We start from the raw sequence: 19,456 nt of genomic DNA, 5'->3' as shown, positions 1-19,456 counted from the left end.
GGAGGTAAACCTCACACCCCCCCCCCCCCAAAATCCACCCCACCAAACTGAGCAGCTTTCAAAGTATTTCAAGACCATTATGTCAGCAAAATCATATTCCACATCAACGTGGATTCCTACCTTGGCTTCATCAGCATACAGAGGGATGTCATGGAAGGGAGAAATGTACAGTCCTTTTCCATTTTCTGAAAGAAATACACAGTTCTAAACATTTCACAAGAAAGAAGAATGCTCATCCTTAATCTCCAATGCAAGCCCACATTTCCCAAAAATCCCACTTTAAGGCCCAAAACCACAAGTTGCAGTGTTCCTACAATCAACAACGAGATTTGTTTAGACAATGAGAAACCATAAAACCTTAAGACAAAATCAAAGCGCAAACCAGTTTTAGCCATAACATTTTAATCAAACATTTTTACAAACGGGAGAGAGGAATGTTAAATGTATGTGTGACTTGTCTCAAATTGCTTATTCTACCATCACATTTCAGAAGGAATGTTTTTTCCTCAACCCTTTGCAAAACTACCATACATAACTTTGATGGGGTTTGATATAAATCTAAACATACAAAGTGCTTGGGTACTAAGTTTGGCAAGGACCTCTACGTCCAGTGATCTGATTGGGAAAAGAAAATAGCACGACAAACCTCAAAACTGCCTTTTAGTGTGATCACTTTACGGCTGAAAGGAAGGTCTCATCAGAAATAGCAAGTGTTGTGGCGTTATACTGTGCCTACCTTCCAAGAAAATTCATCTGACTAATTATTTTAATGATCAGTATAAAGCACAGCTGGTGTCCAATGTTGTACAGGGCCCACTTTTCTGGCCCCTGAAGCCAGGACTACATTACCAGAGACAGAATTGGAAGGTTTGTTACAATACATGTAAGTTTTAGGCTTAGAAAAATTTATCGCACGAGAAAGTGAAGGTGCGCAGCCACGGGAGGGGGCGGCTGGGAGAGGGGAAAAAGGGAACAGCAAATCAAATGCATTGGTTTTATAGTAGTCATAGAAGCATAGGTAGGCCCGGGTATAGGGCACAAGTGATATTGTGTTGCAGTAGTGAAATCTAATCTTTAACAATAATGATGTAGACAGGGACTGGTTGCTGGAAATGCTGAAGTATCTCCATATTGGAAGTGAGGCCAAGCAGTTTGTTGGAGGTGTAGCAGCGTGGCACAGTGAAGAGTTTGAATCATTTTCCCCTTCAACAAGCCCAGCAGTGAAGCTGAAAAAAGCGACATTCACGTCAAAAAGATAATGGTTTAATTGTATCAGCAAGTAGGCCTGTAAAACCAGAATGGAATGTGAATGGCAGAACAAGGCTACCCTTGTTCTGCCATTCACATTCCATTCTGGTTTTACAGGCCTGCCCCAAAGGACAAACCATGGCAGCCAGGTTAGAGGTCTAGAGCTGCTAATATTCCTTGTCCAGATTTAGGAAACTAGCGCCCTCCAGAACAATGGCCATCCCATTTGAACTGCCAGATGGCTTGAAACAGTACCTAAACATCAGAATTAGGCCAATTAATGGAGAGGGAGATAATATGGAGGTGTGCTGTGGGTTTGCAACTGATAAGAGGGCAGAAGAGTAGAACACACCATAGAGAAAGGTGATGCCAACATATCTAGTCCAGAGCTGGGGAGGCACGATTGGGCTGCCCGCCTGTCTGGTACCAAGAGAAGTGCACCATTTCAAGGGGCCGAGTTTTCCACTGAGCTCAGGTCAACGACCAGGTACACACACCATGTGACTAGGCCGATGGGGCAGGTAACCTGCCAATCCATTAGCTGGGCACCAAAGTGACAATGTAGGGAATCACATGTTAGGGGAATGGTTTAGATATTGTGCAGCCAATTGGTCAGGGAACTATAGGAGACTGGTAGTATGTATATAGGTAGTGGATCAATACTGTATATTGTTCACGTCATGAGTGACCATTTCTTTCCTTAAAACCTTGGACGGTCTTTGAACTAACAGGAAGCTTCGTGTCAGTATACAAAATGCATCTTGTTTTCCTTGCGGAGAGGCGCACCAAGCTTTTTTCCTTCGAGGGGTGTCTGTTCAACCTGTAAGTAAGGCAAGCCCTCCAGATTACCAAACCAGATTTCCCTCAGTTGCATCTGAGCAAGAGTGAACACCTTCTGAAAAACACCAATACAGGACCTTAAAAAATAAATGTTCAAACAAATAAAACCTGTAGGGAGGAATAGTGGGTTTGTGGGCCCTGTAAAAGACATGAAAATGGTGAAATAGGGGGTGAGGGCAGAGGTACAAAAAATATATAAGGAGCATGAACCTTAAAGTGCAAATAAGACTGGTTTGATCAGAAAAAGGGGAGAAACTAAGGAGGGAGGTAGTAAGGAAATTGTCAAAACAAAAAATGCATTTACTATAAAGTTGGGGTCAATACAATGTATATCACTCAGTAGTCCTTTATTGGCAAGCTGTTTTAGAAAACATTTTCATATGGAACCAACACGAAAATGTCTTCAAAACAGAATGATTTTTCAAATCAGATCACAGATAGGAGAGCATTCAGGTTTTGTGCTGCAATAAACCCTTGGCAAGGACACAGTGTTCTCAGAATAGTGTCGGTCAGAGGCTGAACGTCAGTGGGCCCAGTGCCAGGCTTGAAGGTCGGGTTATTGGCAGCTCTGAAATATAGCTTCAATGGAACATACACGACAAAGACTGGGTCCCCTTTTTCCTTCAACCACCTACACCCCTTCTCTCCATATAACTTTAAGTCGACCTTTAATATCCACTGGACATTTTATCTGTATATTGAATCCTATTACGGACTCTTGCTGTAGAGTGTCCAAATTCCCCACCTAGGTTAGTGCTATATAAAACCCATTACATACAATGTACCATTTTCCTCGCTATTGGCTCTAGTCAGGCATGCATAGCAGCACCTGGCACACGTCTTCCATTATAGTACCTGCTTTCTTAGGCAACCACACGCCCGGTGGAAGCTGCGACTAGTTTGCAATGAGTTAACATTTTAACTAGAATGCGCATTGCAAGAGTAAAACTCAAAATATCAACCCGTCTATGAATCGAAATGCAGTACAGCGACATTAAGTAACAAGTTGCCTTTAGCGTCCTTAACCTCTTCAACGCAGTTGACGGATTTAAATGAAAAATCAAGTGCGGCAGCAAGTATGGCATCTGAGTCCAGCAGTGTTCCTGTTGGCAGACAAGACTGCAGCGCATGCCAAGGGCCACAACCTTACACCAATCCAGCTGCAATGGTACTGGCCACGTTACAGTGCTGGGGCAGTTTATTTAAAACGCCATTTCATGTTTTGAAAGCAATTCAAGTTAAAAAGGTCAATCATGTGATTTACAGGCTTCGATATTCAGAAACCGAGAAGCACACAGAAACGGGTTACAAATCTTAGTTTACTCGCAACAGGGTGTTCGCGATTACACGCGATCTATGCGGGTATACACGTTATAAGCCAAAGTAGGTCTTGGGGGCCCATATGATCCATCAGCCAAGTATGTTGGGGGCGAACAGGTCTCCCGATTAGGTTGCATGCCATGACCTAATCAAATCTCGTGTCCACGGACGAGCTCTCGCGACAAAGGCTGTCTTGCGTGTTTACATGGAGCAAGAGCACCAGCGCACTATTTCGCAATTAGAGGCGTGGCACGCGGCAATTGCCGTTTATCAAGTTAGCATTTAACACGATGCCTTCTGAGATACTGCAAAGGGCAGGCACAATAGTCCACAGAAGACGGACATGCACTCATGTACGGCCTACCCAATTATGCTCTCTACTTTCACAATTGCAAGCGATTTCTCAAAACTGAAAGAAATGACGAATTTACGAATTCAAAAAAATCAAGCAGACTTGACAACGAACAAGGCATGATTGTAGATTTCTCTGCGAACTCATTCTAGAGTGCACAACACGTACATCGTTTTAAGTGGGAAGCAACTTTTCCATGAACTTTAAACACTGCCATATTTACTATTTTGGAACTGCAAAATTCTTCAGCTCAACAGCAGAAACTTTCGGTCTGCGTTTTCACGTCGGCTGTTGCGATTGTGTCAGTGTTTGAATGCGTGGGGTATTTGTATTTAATGCTCGATTTAAACAGGCCAATTGCCATTTCTTCTTATTCTGTTCAATTCGTCACAGTCCTCATTCCCCATTCAAAAAAAAAAATCTGCTTTCGCTATTCTGGGGACATTTTAGGATGTGTTTAGGGAAAGGCGGAGAGCTTTATGGAGCTTGTTTATGGGAATACAAAGCCTTTCCTGTTAATGTTTCTTGTACATTGGTCTAGGTTTATCTGGCAAGTCGGCTTTGTCAAGGTTAGGAATGACGGTTTCAAAACAGAATGCAGATTAGCTCCCAGCCTTCCTCCCAGTGTCTGTGTACTGGTCTCACCAACAGTTGCGGATTTAAGGCAAAGGGCCCATTCGGCAAAATGACAGAGGGCCCCTGGTGGGCGGGTCAATGCTTCAGTTTTTTTTAAAGGCGTTTTCAGTTTTCTGTGTTTGGGGATCCGACTAGCTAGAGACAAGTGGGCTCCTTGCCAGGTTTTGGTGGCAATATTGAATGAATAATCAAGCTTGAAGCTAATGTTGGAAATGATGGGGTTCAAGGCAACGAGTAACAACATGGGCAGGGACTTACAGGAGGCGATATCATGGGATAATTCCTAGAGGATACAGAACCATTTTGTGCATGTCCTTACCCCCAAGCACTTGAAATGTGAACAGAGATAAAAGGAGTTAACCTTCTAATCTCAAAAACATACAAGGGGTTACCTTTTGTGTGGGTGCTGTTTGTGGCCTTCCCCTTAACTCCAACCCACCACCTCGATATCTCCTCCAGCTCCACAGGGCCCTGCTGCAGGGCATGGAATGGAAATGGAGAGAAAATAAGGGCAGGATAGTGGGGAAGCAAAGTAAAGAAAAAGCAGGTAACATGAACACTGATGGGACAGGAGAGTGGAAAATGAAGGGCAGGAGAGTGAGGGAGAGATTGAGAGTGAGGGAAGATTGACCAGAGCCCGGTGAGGGAACACGAGTGAATATTACAGAGAATGAGTGAAGGCAGGCACAAAAGTGAGGTGAAATGCAGAGTAGAGAATTAAAAAGGGAGGGGGAGTGGAGGGGGTTAATGAAAATGGGGAAAATTTGATGAGGTCTAAGAGTGGGAAAAATGAAGAGTGAGGGAGGGCAGGAGAAAGGGAGAGAAGGGAGGAAAATTAGGGATGTGGAGTAAAGGGGCAGCAGTGTAGGCAAATGGTGTGTGATGTGAGTAATCGAGGGAGGGAAAAATTGAGTGAAGGAAATCAAGCGAGTATCCAGCAAAATGAGGGAGAGTGGGATCTTTATAGCAAAGAACCTTAGGCAGAAATTGAGAAAGATAAAAAGGCAGTGAGATTAAGGGAAGGAGGCAAGAACAGGGGACAACCGTGTTCAAAAAGTGCAGCAAAGAGTAGGATCGTGAGATGAAATTGTTAGTATGGAAAAAAAGAAGTGGGGCAAAAGGAAGCAGGTGGGAAAGGAGTAAATGGGCAGTATATTTGTGATGCGAGGTCAGCAGGTGCTCGCCATAGCTGCCCACCTATACGCAGTCACAGCGGCAATAGATAAATTAACAGCGAATCAATGGAAATGCAGCCACTCCATGAGGTTGCACTGAAATAGGCTAAAAAGATCCACATGGTTAACGAAAACAAAAGTTGGCAGCTAAACAAGCCCAGATGAAACCCAAGGTCTGGGAACAGTGCTGGGTGGGTCTGTAGGGTGGCCAACCATGCCGCATTTTGCCGGACTGTCCCAATTTCATAAGCTGCGTCTCGGACACGGCCAGCTGGAGGCAGACATGAGGGCTCACTTTTCTCCTCTGAATCAGGATCAGCTGTCCAAAGTCTTGCCAGCTCACACTTTTCCTGTGGCAGATAAAAGCGCAGGGAAGCAAAGCTCCTGCTCTACCAGTCGCACAGCACCCCTGAGATCAGCTTTGTGCCAACCTCATTTCAATGAATGAGTAGAGGTTGATGATCCAGACTTTGGGGCACCTGGGTAAGGACTGTTGTCCCTTAGAAGGGGAAATTGGTGGGTAATGGAGGGGACTAGAATGCTACATACTGGTTAAAATTATGGCTCAAACAGATTACCCTCTATAGGCTTCTCTCTCCTTGAGTATTTTTTAAAAAAAAACAAATCTTGATTTTAGGTCCACATTCCTTTGGAAGCTGCTACTGTAATTGTGCATTCAGGCAGGTAAAAATAAAGCTATGCATGTCTTTTTGCTTGACCCATTTCTATACCAATGTAAGGTTGATTTCTTATGCGATTTGTATACTTTTCAAAGCATTGACAGAAAAATTAATTAATGTTTGGAAACCCAATTGTAAAAAATCTTTGTGACCAATCACTAGGAACATATATAGTCAAGTGCTTAAATCACAGCTGTGGTCCAAATACATTTCACCACTTGAACGAAATGTGTGATCCTGGGCAAATCATTTAATCTCACTGTGCCTGATCAGCTGATATTGGGTGTCACTAGAAGTGATGGAGTTTGCAATTTTATTAATAACATCCCTCATGATTTACTAGTTTTTGCATATAGTGATATATTGCATCGCACACTCTTGGAGTACAAGTAAAACCTCTTAGTGTGTTTACCAATCGTGTCCAACATTACTGAAGACTGATACGGCTTGTAATGTTAAAAACTGATGTCATATCGTGCAAATTAGGGTGCTGCACATCTTTTTCTGGACAGGTTCTGAAGACAATTATAACTCATCAATGTGTTGAAATAGCCCAATAGTCCCACAATGTTGCAATTTTGTTCTGTGCATGTGTCCAAGAGCCTTGGAGGATGAGGGCCCAATCAGCTGTCCCCATTTTGGCTACTACAAAGCAACAGAAATCTTACTTCATGGCATTAAATGTGCACTTTGCCTTGTGTGCATGTTACATGCTGCCCTTTGCTGTCTACGATCACCTTAAGTAAATACTGTAAATATGCGCTTTGCAGAAGGTTACAGATTGGCTTAGATGGCATCCAGCAGTATCCTCAACTCTTTTACTTTAGTTTCATCTGCGTTCGCACCTTGCTGACAGAACCATTACCAACTTTTCAGTGGCAGTTTAGGGTTTCAGCTCCCCTCTGGCTCCCTGCCCGGTGAGATTAAAAGGCCATTAATATCCATTCTTATTAAAGCAACCCAAGGGAGCCACAGTGTTCACCCTTCCTAACTATAGGCAAGGGGGGCATTCATATTGAAATGGGCCCCCACGAACCCAAACAAACGTTTAGGCGGGGAGGAGTACCAAAACTGGCCTTTTATTCCACTGTACCCACCTGCCAGCATGGAGGGATGTATGCCTGTCGATATAGCTGCAAAAAAACTTAAATGTATTCATAGATTTCTTATTTTACATAGATGAGCTGAGGAATCAGAGGACTCGAGAAGAAAAAGTTTAGTACAGATGATATCAAGCTGACATTGCAGTGCTGGATGAAAGTCTGAGATTTCCCCGTTACAGTCAGGGTCATGGGGATGTCATTCACCAAAATGCCTGGGGTAGCGGAAGTGACACCACACAGCCCTCTGATGACATCACAGGCAGTGATGTAATTTGACCCCACCCCCAAGTGACAACACAGGAAGTGATGGCACACAACCTTCGGATGTGTCCAACACGTGTTTCCAGGTGCTCTCATTTCAGTCAGATATAAGAACCTAGGCACAGAGGGAGGTGAGATTTGTCCACCACCACACATTTGGGTAAAATAATTTTCCAGATTCAATGTGAAGCCTTAATTCTGTACTTGCAACAGGGTAACCAAAATATCTAACGCAGGCTACAGCTAGCGTATGAAACATGTATAGACCAATGGACACTGAAGTACTCGTCATCTGTGGCATGGATGTGTTAAGCCAACAAAAAAATAAAGCAGTGACCTGGCAAGGCCTGCGCTGTCCGTTTACCAAGACGCAAAATGACGCACGAGCAAGGGCTGAAAATTAAATAATCGACCACGGTTTAGTATGAACTAAATTCCCTCGTTATAACTGGATCCATCAGTCAGCCAACACTACAATAGAAACCTATTGTGCAGGTGTAAGCTGAGGCCATCTGTTTGTGTACACATAACCCAGAGCCGAAAATAATACCTTAATGTCCTAGGCTTTGATACTTGACTTCAATCTTTAACAGGGTGAGGTGTGGGGACAGGGGGCTGCACTTCAGTCAAGAGTGGGGCTCAATGCATCTATGATTTTCAGAGCTCTATGTGCAAGCTGCGTTATTTAATGACCCCACAAGGACCGGCCCGTGAATAAAGCTTGCACAAAACCTTTTCCAAGGAGGGAAGGGCGGGTTACTCCATAGCTCTCACTTCTGAGACTCTGTCCAACACCTTCTTAAATAGTGTTGCACCAGAGCAGTGTACTGGTCGAGTTTGCAACCCCTCTTAATCACTCGCATCACACTAATGCATTCAAGGCAAGCAGAGCCCAATCTGTGGCATAGCACATTTGGGGGCTCCCCGAGAGCCAAGCTGAGGGGCCTCCTCTCCCCCACCCCCAAGCTGCTTAAAGCACAGGGCATGCCATACCCCAGGCCGGTCCGCAATGTCCATGATGATTATGCTGCTGCAGGGGCATGCACTACTCAAAGCGAAAGAAGTAAATAAATAGATTTTTTTTTTCCAAAGCTCAAATGTTTCACAAGGGGGGGGGGGGGCAAGTGCCTCGTCCCAAAACAAACCAGTGGTGGCTGCTGAGTTTTATTGGAGGGTGTAAATATTTGCCACAAATATGCAATTGCGACAGCATAGCAAGAGGGCCTGAGCTAACGAAAACTGGTTTGGACAGATTCTTCTCCCTCCCATGAGAAGACCTTTTGAATAATGGGTTAAAATTATGCACAGCACACTCTGAAAATGTGGGTAGACGGCCAGACAGCCGATCTGTTTGGTAGGATAACGCATGGAAAAAGTACAATAGATGCAATTCACCAAAAGCGATTTCCCAATGCATTGTCATGCCAGTCGCTTCAATATACGCCAGTATAAAACATTTTCATGCTGGCTGTGCCCACACAATTCCATGCTGGCTCCACCAACATATGCTACTATTCCCATATAGCATACTCCTGTTCACTTCGAGATGTTTTTTATAATATCATTACTGGCACTAGACACAAAGCTGTCTCTTCCAATATATGCCAGTACTCCCATGTAAGAAAATACTGCTGTTGGTGGTTTGGCCATTAAAAAAGTGACATGCCACAATAAGAGAACATGTCCAAACTGGTTCCAATGTAAGCCAGTCAAGACCCATAAGAACACTTATCCTTACTTCATCATAGATGATCAGTTAATAAAAAGCCACCTTACAGTAAGAAATATATAGGCTGCTACACCAAAAGGTGGCTAGGTAATACTACTTACCATGCTTGCTTTATCAAAGACAAGTAATACATATCATGCCACAGTAAGCAATGGGTCGTACCAAAAATGCCAGTCTCACCATGACATTAACTTGGCTTTGCCCGAATACACCAGTAAAATGTGCAAAGTAAAAAAGGATGCGTCAAACATGCTCTAGTGATCCACAGTCTCCAGGGCCGTCCACACAAGGCATCCCCTTTCACCCACCGATGCATCTCTCGCATTCATTCACACTACATTCACCACACGGGTATGCACCCACCCAGAACATATTACACAATCACATTCAGACCCATTCACCCACCAGTCACTCACTCATACACCTTCTCTTACATCCACTGTCACTGCATTATCTAGTCACACACCCACCCACAACATTCAAACACACAATCGCATTTAATCTCATTTACCCACAATTCACTGACCCATAGCACAATACATCTGCACATGTAAAATAGACATGTTATATATATATATATATATATATATATTTTTTTTTTTTTTTTAAAAGCCTTTACTTTTTTCCCAGCTTCGGTCGGTCCGTCACTACAGGTCACCCTCAGCTCCTCCGTGTTGCTCACAAACCGGAACCAGGAAGCTGGGAGAGCTTCCTGGTTGCTGCATGTACCGCGAGGAAGCCCGGGGTTGGAGTGCAACATGGCATGCGACACATGCCACAGGTCATGGTCCGCGCCAACCCCTACTGAGCTCTTCCTTCGAACTACAATCCACTGCCCAGCCTTCCCCCTGAAGGTTGAAGACTTTGCCGGAGCACCCCAGACCCAGAGTGGCAAGGCCCCCGCACAGCAGGGGCTCTGGGTCCCTGTTATTCCAGGAGATTCATTCAGTTTAAGAAATACAGGTTCTCTTTTTTACAGTGGTACAAAGGGAAAACACTGGGGTCGAGGCTGCAACTCCTGGCGACCCCCAAATGGCGTCCCTGCAGGGTCATAACAAGACTGACACTTATTTGGGGGATTGAATTTTCAGAATGTTTGGGGGTGGGAGAAAATTACTTCTGGGAGAAGGTATTCCCCCCAAAAAGTTTTGTAGGAACTTGTGACCAGTTAACAGCAAATGGGGCACAATATTGCCCATAAACACCAAAGAAAATAACAAAATTACAGTTCCAGCGTCCGAGGTGGCAGGGAATGGTACAGTGAGCCAAAACGCGTTTGTAGCCCCACCAGAGTCCGAACCATCCCAGAGAGCAGGTTATTTGGCAGCGTTCGATATCCGTAACATGGCTCCCACAATTTTTCAAAATTGTCAGTACTGGCCAACTGACAACCGATTATGGGCTTGGATTACAAACCATTCCATAGTGCAACCTGACATAGCTTCACAACCTAACATCACACAATATAGCAAAACAGAAAATGAAAAATTATTTCTCCAGCGCATGAATAAGCGCAAATAAAATATCAGGTTTCCAAATAAAAAAGGTTTGTCCAGTTATTGGGTGGTCTGTGGAGTGAGGTATAGCTCCAATACAATCCAACCATACCACCCCCCACACTAACCAATGACATCTCAACACAACTCCAGCACTGAAACACCACAAGTACACAACAGAATATACACCACCACTTTAGACGAATTTGCCTACATGAAATGTCCTTAAGCGCCACACTAACCAATCAGACAACTCTCCACACACCTAAACAGTACTGGCAGACTGCACAGAAAACCACAATTTACATAAGCGACAGGGAGCGCACAATATAATTTCTCCAGATTACTCACAAAATAACTGAAAATGATACATCACAAAGAGCACTACATTTTTTTTTAGTTCTGCGAGAAACAAAAGCATTCCTGTCATGCTTCCTGCTTCTCCATTCATCTACCCTTCTCCGAAGATCCTGAAGCACCAAGAACCTATGAAAATGGAAGAAACTGGGCTTGAGATGCAACAACATAGCTTAACCGACCACAATAATAATTTTCAATAATCTAGCGCTAGAAAGAATTTTGCTCATTGTCCTGTGGGGCAGAGTTCCGCCTGAACCTTAGCAACTGTAGAGGAAATGAGTGTTGGCTATTTTACAGTCAGTCCACTACACTAGAATCTCTGGAGCAACGACTGGCGTTTGAGACAATGTCAAATAGTGATTTGAGACTAAGGGAAGCAGAGTTCCGCAAGAAGGCAATTCTAGCTGCTGGGCTCAGGATCTACTAGCAGACGTGCTCGAGGGGGCACCATCGAGTCCCTTAATAAATTAAACTGGTCCCTCTCCAAGGGGGACTTTTTCAAATGAACGGAATGACCAAGGACTCCAATTGTTGCAGTTAAGCCAATGAAATATCTGACTAGAAGATGGCAACAGCCAGCAAATGTTGTAAGCACCCGGGTACATCACAGTGCCTAGTAAATCTACTGCCTATAAAAGCCAAAACTATTATAATAATAATAATAATTTGGCATTTATATAGCGCTACGAACCCTCAGGTATCTGAGCGCTGCTTATTACCCACGGTGCGTGGTGCTCATTTATCAATCTCGGAAGGATGAAAGGCCGAGTTTGGCCCCGCCGGGATTCGAACCTGCGTCGGCAGGCTCAGCACAGATGTCAAAGCGAGCGCTCTACTCGCTGTGCCACTTCTCACGCGAGGATTTACCAATGCTTTTTAATAGGAATTCAGCACTAGGAACAGATGCAAGTAAACACGTGCTTATTCCAAAACAGTGCAGGCACACTTGGTTGAGAGAGATTTATATTACAGAAGGGCCAGGTCTATAGCTGCAAATATACCATTACATTACAGAAGACTGCTTGGAAATAATATTGGCTTCCCCATAAATACACAGAGCTAGAGTTTTCCACGGGGAGAGGAAGATGGAGGCTGAGAATGGCCAAAAGGACTAGCATTGCTATGAGTGGTCAATGGGTGGATACCTTTCCAAACAATACCTGCAGAATGTGCGTCTATGCCTCACATCCCCTGACTTCACTTCCCATGCAAATATTTTCAACTTCTAGGCAGCGATTTAAGGGCCACTTGATTCCAGAGCTCTCGAGTTTCAAGTGGCCATGTGTGGGAAAAGCATCCAGTCCTGGTTTTTACTTTCTATGTTGGGACTTGTAGTTTCCTTAAATTTGAAATGGGGAAAGTAAAAAGCAGGCCTGGTTAGCATGCTCATACCTCACATGGCCATGGGAAACGTAAGAGCTAAACACTTGAGCTCAGACTGGAATATCAGGGAGCTTAAACATTTGTCAAGAAAGCATTTTGATTTGTCTCAAGTCTGCAAACCAATGGTTAGGGTGATACATCGTGATTTGCCCCCCACAATGTTCCTCGCCATCCCCCACACTACAGTCTTGAAAACAGGGCAAACTGAAAACAAAAAAGGTCACTAAATATTTCAGGAAAGGTTATGGGAAATCAAAGGCTAAGACACGTGGCCACTGAAAAGCAGTCAGAGAAATTTGAGAGTAAGCTTAAACAAACTAGGAATGGACCGGCCAACTTGCAGAAAACACATTGGCAGTAAACTATGAAATAACCAAGTACATGGAAGTTATTAAAATAAACTTCCTACAACGTGTCGCGTGCAGCATCTCACTGTAAGAAGGAAAATCCCAAGATGACTGCCCTGGAAAGGGAAGGCGGGGCTCCATACAGAGCCCCTAGTCCCTTTCCATGGTGGCCTGCAGGAGACAAAAGGGAAGAAGGGAGCGGGAAGATGGCGGCGGAGGAGCTGGCTGTCGGGCGGCTTGGAACGTGGGCTTTTTGCAGCCGTTCAAGCCTGCATTCTTAGCCATCTGATTGTTCATTAGCACCCGGCAGGGGGGAGCCAGCCAATCCCACCGCCCGGGTACTAATAAACAATCATGGTTGCGCAAGTTCAGACTAATAGTTACCAACGATATCCACGTAATGAAGTTCAGATGTGAATAAGACAATTTGATATTTCATTGAATACATCTCATTTACTGAGAAACAAAGGGATGGCCACTTAATAAATGGTTTGATGTAAACATTCACTCATTAAAATGTAATGGTGTAAAACAGATTTAAAGCCAATCATGAGCATTCACAAATAAAAAAAAATAGTTTACGATACAGAGAAAATAAGTGATCAGAAAATGTGTAATCTGCCTTATATGATAATCAATTGAAAATCACACTTTACAGCTGTCGTACTGCCCCATGTCAGGAGAGAGTGGTACAGGTTGGTCTGATAAAACATCAGTGCTTGTTTTTAACAGGACTTCAGTGCAAGGTATGATCTGATATATGATAGGTTACTTATAACATGCTTAATACCCAGAGGTTTCTAAGCGCGGACACGGGGATCGAACTTGTGGTGCTCCGTGTCGTCTTGCTGCAAACGAGGGCACGTTGCCCCTCAGCTATCTCCACTATTACCCCCCCCCCACCCCTCGAGACTAAATGTGTACTCACGTTACAGATCTAAATTAAGGGGCTGCAGGCACACTCAGTTAAGTCATTTTTATTACACCAGTAGCACATTTTGCAACTGAAATTAAGTCATTAACTCTGCTACAACTTCGAAACAATATGGTCATGTCAAAGGTTAATATCACGGTTTGATAACGGTAGCTCAAAGAGATCCCAGGAGACAGCATCTTGGGAGGGGCAGATACTGGGCGGAAATGGTATAGGAATTAGCATGGGCAGTAAATGGGCGGATCAATGACCAAACATAAAAGCTGTGTATGCCTACTCCCTCATACGTACTGCAATGGAATCGTTTCGGATCCTAGGTTGCGCTGAAGCGCCACCTTATAGCCAAACTAAAGCTCGCTCTCGTCCTCCTATGCCCACTGTGGTGTTAAGAGCATCTAACCTCTTCAGTACCCTTGTAGAGAGACTTGAGCTGTAGCCTTTAGTTTAAAAGCTGTACTCTCCTGCTTGCTTATGAAAGACACTGCATGATGACCGTCAAGGAGTAGTGTCTCTGGTCCACTTTTAATCTCCCATGCTCGCTCCTGCCGCTGGTCCACTTTTAATCTCCCATGCTCGCTCCTGCCACACGAGTGCAGACACTAATTCCTTAATTAAGGCCTGCATTCATTTATTGTAGGATTACATCTGTTTCACTCTAAAATCTATGCCTTGTTAAACTGACTCAATTTAATGATTTCGAAAGCAGACAGAATTTGTAGGACATAGCTGTGTGGGGACGTGGAGTGGGACATTTGCTTCACAATTTCAATTGCCTAAACATTCATCCAGAAGGAAAAGTACTGCTTAGAAACAAACTGGAACAGATTGCCAAGCCTTTGTGAACATGGCTCTGCATCCCCCAGACACCGTTCATCTCTGCCCTGCTCATGACCGCTCCATATAGGAGAGAGTTCTAGTCAACAGCAGGCCTGAATTCTGGGAAGCGGGAAAGGGAACAGGAGGACAGAGATAAATCCCAATAGGCTTAATGTTGCGCATAGACAGAAACCTTGAAGATAGCCATTACCCAGGCTGATCTTGCATGCACCGTACCAGTTGTGGAAATGTTGGGATATCAGCAAAGCACCAACTAAATAAATGCAAGTCTCGTGGGAACCATAGCGCCTTCTATCGCCTGAAGGTCTAGCATTTGAACGCATTACAGAGCAAAACATACCAATGTTGGGAAATGGTGTTAAGAACATTAAGAAAATGTGTCTATTTTGTATTAATTGTTGGAGCATAAACTTTTTGATATACGTAGCACACCAAGGTGTTTTGGGTTATGAGGAAGTCCTATATAAATTTTAGAAAGAAAAAAAATCTTTGTTTTGTTGCATTTGTACTCATATGGGCAATCGGTTATTAAAAACTGACAACTGTTAACATCTAGTTTGATATATTTCTACGATCATGCGAATAAGAGTAATCTGTTACTTCTAGTCGGGTATAAAAGCATAAGTTTCCACAGGTATAGAAGCATAAGTATACTAGAATTTCCAATGGTTACCTGTGAAATTAATAGCTGACGCCCTTGTGTATAAAAAGGTTCATTTGATCTATAGTTTGGGGTGAAAAAAGATCCAGTGCTAGCAAGATGGTAGTGCCAACTCACACCACCATCTGTTGCAGGGCTGCTTTCCCCATTACCTCACTATTGTTGCGTTTCAATTTCTATTCTAGTTAGAAATTCTAGGCATAGGCTGCATTTAGTTAAAGTAGTCTCCCAGTCATTGACTTGCCCTCTGTAGGCCCAGTCAGAATGCAACTTAGTTGCCTCACAATCCCTATTGCGGAGCTAGTATGCTGCAGCGCCGATGTAACTTGGTCACTACAGTAGACCCCCTCACTCTTGGAAGCTTTGTTCCCTTGGATAGCAGTGTATTTCATTAAAACCGCTTGCCGAAAACTGATGGGCTGCAGCCCTGACCTCAACAAACAAATGTGCTGTTTCTCAGATTGCTCACTTATGATATTCTATCACCAACAAAGCTAATCTTCGGAAACGTTTCTGCCCCTAGTGCAGAGAGCGCTGCTTTGCCTGACAACTATGTGCCCTGCGCCAGACAGGACATCGGGGCCAATACATAGCAAGGCACAGTAGACTCCTCCCAGTTACCTCAGTTCCTTTTTTCTGCACATTTTCCTTTGGGAGCACAACACTTAGTTTGTCCGCCCTGCCGCAACCGTGCAAAGACCTCAGGCTTAAAGCCCTGTGTGGTGTGGCCAGGCTGGGCCGATCACGTGGGCAAAGGTGGGGGCCCCCCGAGCCACATGACCCCGGCGTAAAAGATTTCGCCTGGAAGAGGATTCTGGCACCAGCAACTGAAAGTGAGTCATGTGTCGTCCTGGCTCCGTGTAGGAGTGCGAGACCGAGTGCGACAGATAAGTGTTACCCGACCTCCCAAAACACACCAGAGGTCAGGAAGAGCATAACACACTGGTGACAAGGATGTGATGGTATGGGGCTGGTTATGTTGGCTCACCTCGCTGTGTTGGCGTGGGCCTGCTGTTTGCCTTCTTCGCACCCTTTCCGTTGTGCAATTCCTCCCCTTTGTTATGCCGGTGGCAGCACGTGTCCCCACGTGGTCGCTGCGAAGGTGGATGCCCTCTGGTTGGGGTCCACCACTGTTCTCCCCTTCTGGTGGCTTAGGGTTGTGGTAGAGGCAGTCTCTGGTCCTTACTAGGCCTTCCGGATTTCCTGGAATGCAAATTTTGGGCAGGCAGAAGAGTGGCATGTAGTGATCCTGGCCGTTCAAAGCCTTATGTCCGGGTTGTGGGCTGTTGTGTGCAGCAGAGCTGCTCATTTTCTTTTTTCCTGACACATGCGCAGTGTCGAATCCTCGTCGTAGTGCGATATGCTCTTCCTGACCTGCAGTGTGTGTTGGGAGGTCAGGTATCACTGAACTGCGCACTCGTTCTTACACACAGAGCAAGGACTCCCTTTCGGTTGCTCGTGCCGGAATACTCTTCCGGGTGAAATCTAACCCAACGCAGTGAGAATCTGCATCGATGAGGCTGCCCAATGTAGCCATCAGCGAGATGTTAGCCCCACCATTGATTAGCTGATGTAGATCGAACGGGAGCTAAAGTATTCAGCAAGCTCGATCTAAGATCCGGCTATCACCAGCTGCATCTCTCCTGAGAATCCAGGTACATATCTTTTTCATCTCATCTGGGCCTCCAAAAGGTACAAGAGGTTGAATTTTGTTATCTCCTCGGCGGCAGAGGTCTTCCAGAATGAGATCAGGAGAGTGCTCCATGGCCTTGCCGTAATCATCAACATTAGTGAGGACATCTTAGTGTATAGCACCACAACAAGCGAACACCACGAGTGACTAGCTGCGTTCCTCCAACGACTAGAGGATTCAGGTCTCACCCTACATGCAGAAAAATGTGAATTCAATAAGAGCGAACTGAACTTTTGTTCAACTCTGACGGAGTGTCGCTGGACCCAGGCAAGGTCAGTGACATAAAAGGAACAAAAGCACCCACGTCAGCATCTGAGGTGAGAAGTTTTATGGGTATGGCTACACACTGTGCCAGGTTTATATCCGACCTGGCCACCCTTGCAGCGCCGCTGAGAGAGCTTCCTAAAAAGGACAAGCAATGGGAAGGGACAAAACATCACCAAAATGCGTCTCAACACATAAAAGACTCGCTATCCAGCACCGCAAAAATTGCGTTTTTCAACACAGACCGAACCAGACCTCCTGGTGGATGCCAGCGCGGTGCGGCTAGGAGCAGTACTCACACGTGGACAAAGACGGCAACGTGTACCCAGTTGCTTTTGTCAGTCGAGCACTAACAGACTGAACAAAACTATGCCCACATCGAGAAGGAAGCACTGGCGATCCTATAGGGCTGCTGCCACTTTACTAGGGCAACCAGCTAAAGATTTCACAGATCACAAACCACTGATACAGATCTTCAGAGGGTCAGCACCGCACCCCCAGCACGGCTAGAAAAGTGGATGCTCCAACTAGTCATTGAACATCGGCGTCGCGTACAGAGCTGGAGCAGACAATCGGCTGAGTACCCGTCTCGCCACCCGCAACCAGACATGAAGAGGAACGCGGGGTCGAGAGGGAGGATCATGTATGCCACGTAGTTGTCTGCACACGCCCACAAGATTTAAATGCAAGAAATGGCAGATTAAACTAAGGCAGACACGTGTCTACAATGGACCATGCAGACAATCCAATCAGGTAACTGGAAAAACTACTTAACCGCATTGTCACCACGCACCACAATAGCTCAAGAGAAGCTACAGGCACTGTTTGGCATCTCCATGAACTCACATTATCAGAAGGCATTGTGCTGACCCGAGACCCTGGAAGAAAAGACCCTAAAAACTAGCACAGAGGCCATCAAGGCATAGTGAAGACTTGAGCTTATTTGAAATCAAGAATGTGGATGCCGCGGATTCAACACCGCGTGACAGAATTGGTGGAAACCTGCGCAGCATGCCAGCCCGAGGAGACCAACGACGCCTGAACCCATTGGAAACGCACCCAGGAGCCACATGAGGTGGAGTCAGTGAGCATGGACTTTTGTACCATCGCAGGAGAGGTACGTCCTCATTTTGGTTGACGAGTTTAGCAGATACCCGGAGATGGAGCATGTGAAGTCCACGAACGCAGAGTCACTCATCAATGCTTTAGAGCAGGGGTGCACAACTGATTTTGAAAGAGGGCCGAAAGTACCTTACATGAGGGCTATAGTGGGCCGAAAAGTAAATGTGGGCGGGGCGGTAGGCGGGGCGTGGCAGGAGGCTTTTTAAACCCCCAATTTGTACTAAACACATGGAAAAAGAATGTTTGAGGGGTAACGATTTTTATTTGCATTTCAAACTTACATTTTGTACTACACATTTTCCATTGTTATAATTTATTTCTATTTAGTTATTGTATCTCGCCTGTTTACTTAACTTATATATATTTTATTGACCCTAGATACACTATGCCCCATGGCCCCCTCACCCCCAAACATACGCTATGCCCCATGGCCCCCAACCAAACATTATGCCCCATGTCCCACACCCCCAACCAAACACTATGCCCCATGTCCACCTCACCCCCAACCAAACACTATGCCCCATGTCCCCCTCACCCCCAACCAAACACTATGCCCCATGGCCCCCTCACCCCCAACCAAACACTATGCCCCATGGCCCCCTCACCCCCAACCAAACACTATGCCCCATGGCCCTCTCACCCCCAACCAAACCCCCCAACTCAGCACACACACAAACATGCACCCATACAGACCCGAACCCCCCACCCCCAACTCAGCACACACACAAACATGCACCCATACAGACCCGAACCCCCCCCACCCCCCAACTCAGCACACACATGCACCCATACAGACCCGAACCCCCACCCCCCAACTCAGCACACAAAAAACATTCAAATCAAAACATTCATACACATCCAACACACATCCGACACCCCCCCACCCCCGCATCTCAACATACACAGAAAATACATTCAAATACATTCATACACATCCGACACACCCCCTCACCCCCGCATCTCAACATACACACAAAATACAAACACAAACATTCATACACATCCGACACACATC

General features: G+C 45.2%; 1 protein-coding gene across 1 annotated transcript in view; it reads right to left on the bottom strand.

Annotated features, from left to right (window-relative positions):
* Positions 1-19,456, bottom strand: part of PPA1 (inorganic pyrophosphatase 1) — a 399,132-nt gene that overhangs the window by 344,311 nt on the left and 35,365 nt on the right. Inside the window, exon 2 of the mRNA XM_069610510.1 lies at positions 121-185. Coding sequence (XP_069466611.1) covers positions 121-185 — 65 coding nt within the window. The remainder of the gene's footprint in view (positions 1-120; positions 186-19,456) is intronic.

This window comes from Ambystoma mexicanum, chromosome 8, assembly GCF_040938575.1.
Source record: "Ambystoma mexicanum isolate Mex_15411 chromosome 8, UKY_AmexF1_1, whole genome shotgun sequence".
Lineage (NCBI taxonomy): Eukaryota > Metazoa > Chordata > Amphibia > Caudata > Ambystomatidae > Ambystoma > Ambystoma mexicanum.
This window is presented reverse-complemented; position numbering and strand designations above follow the sequence as displayed.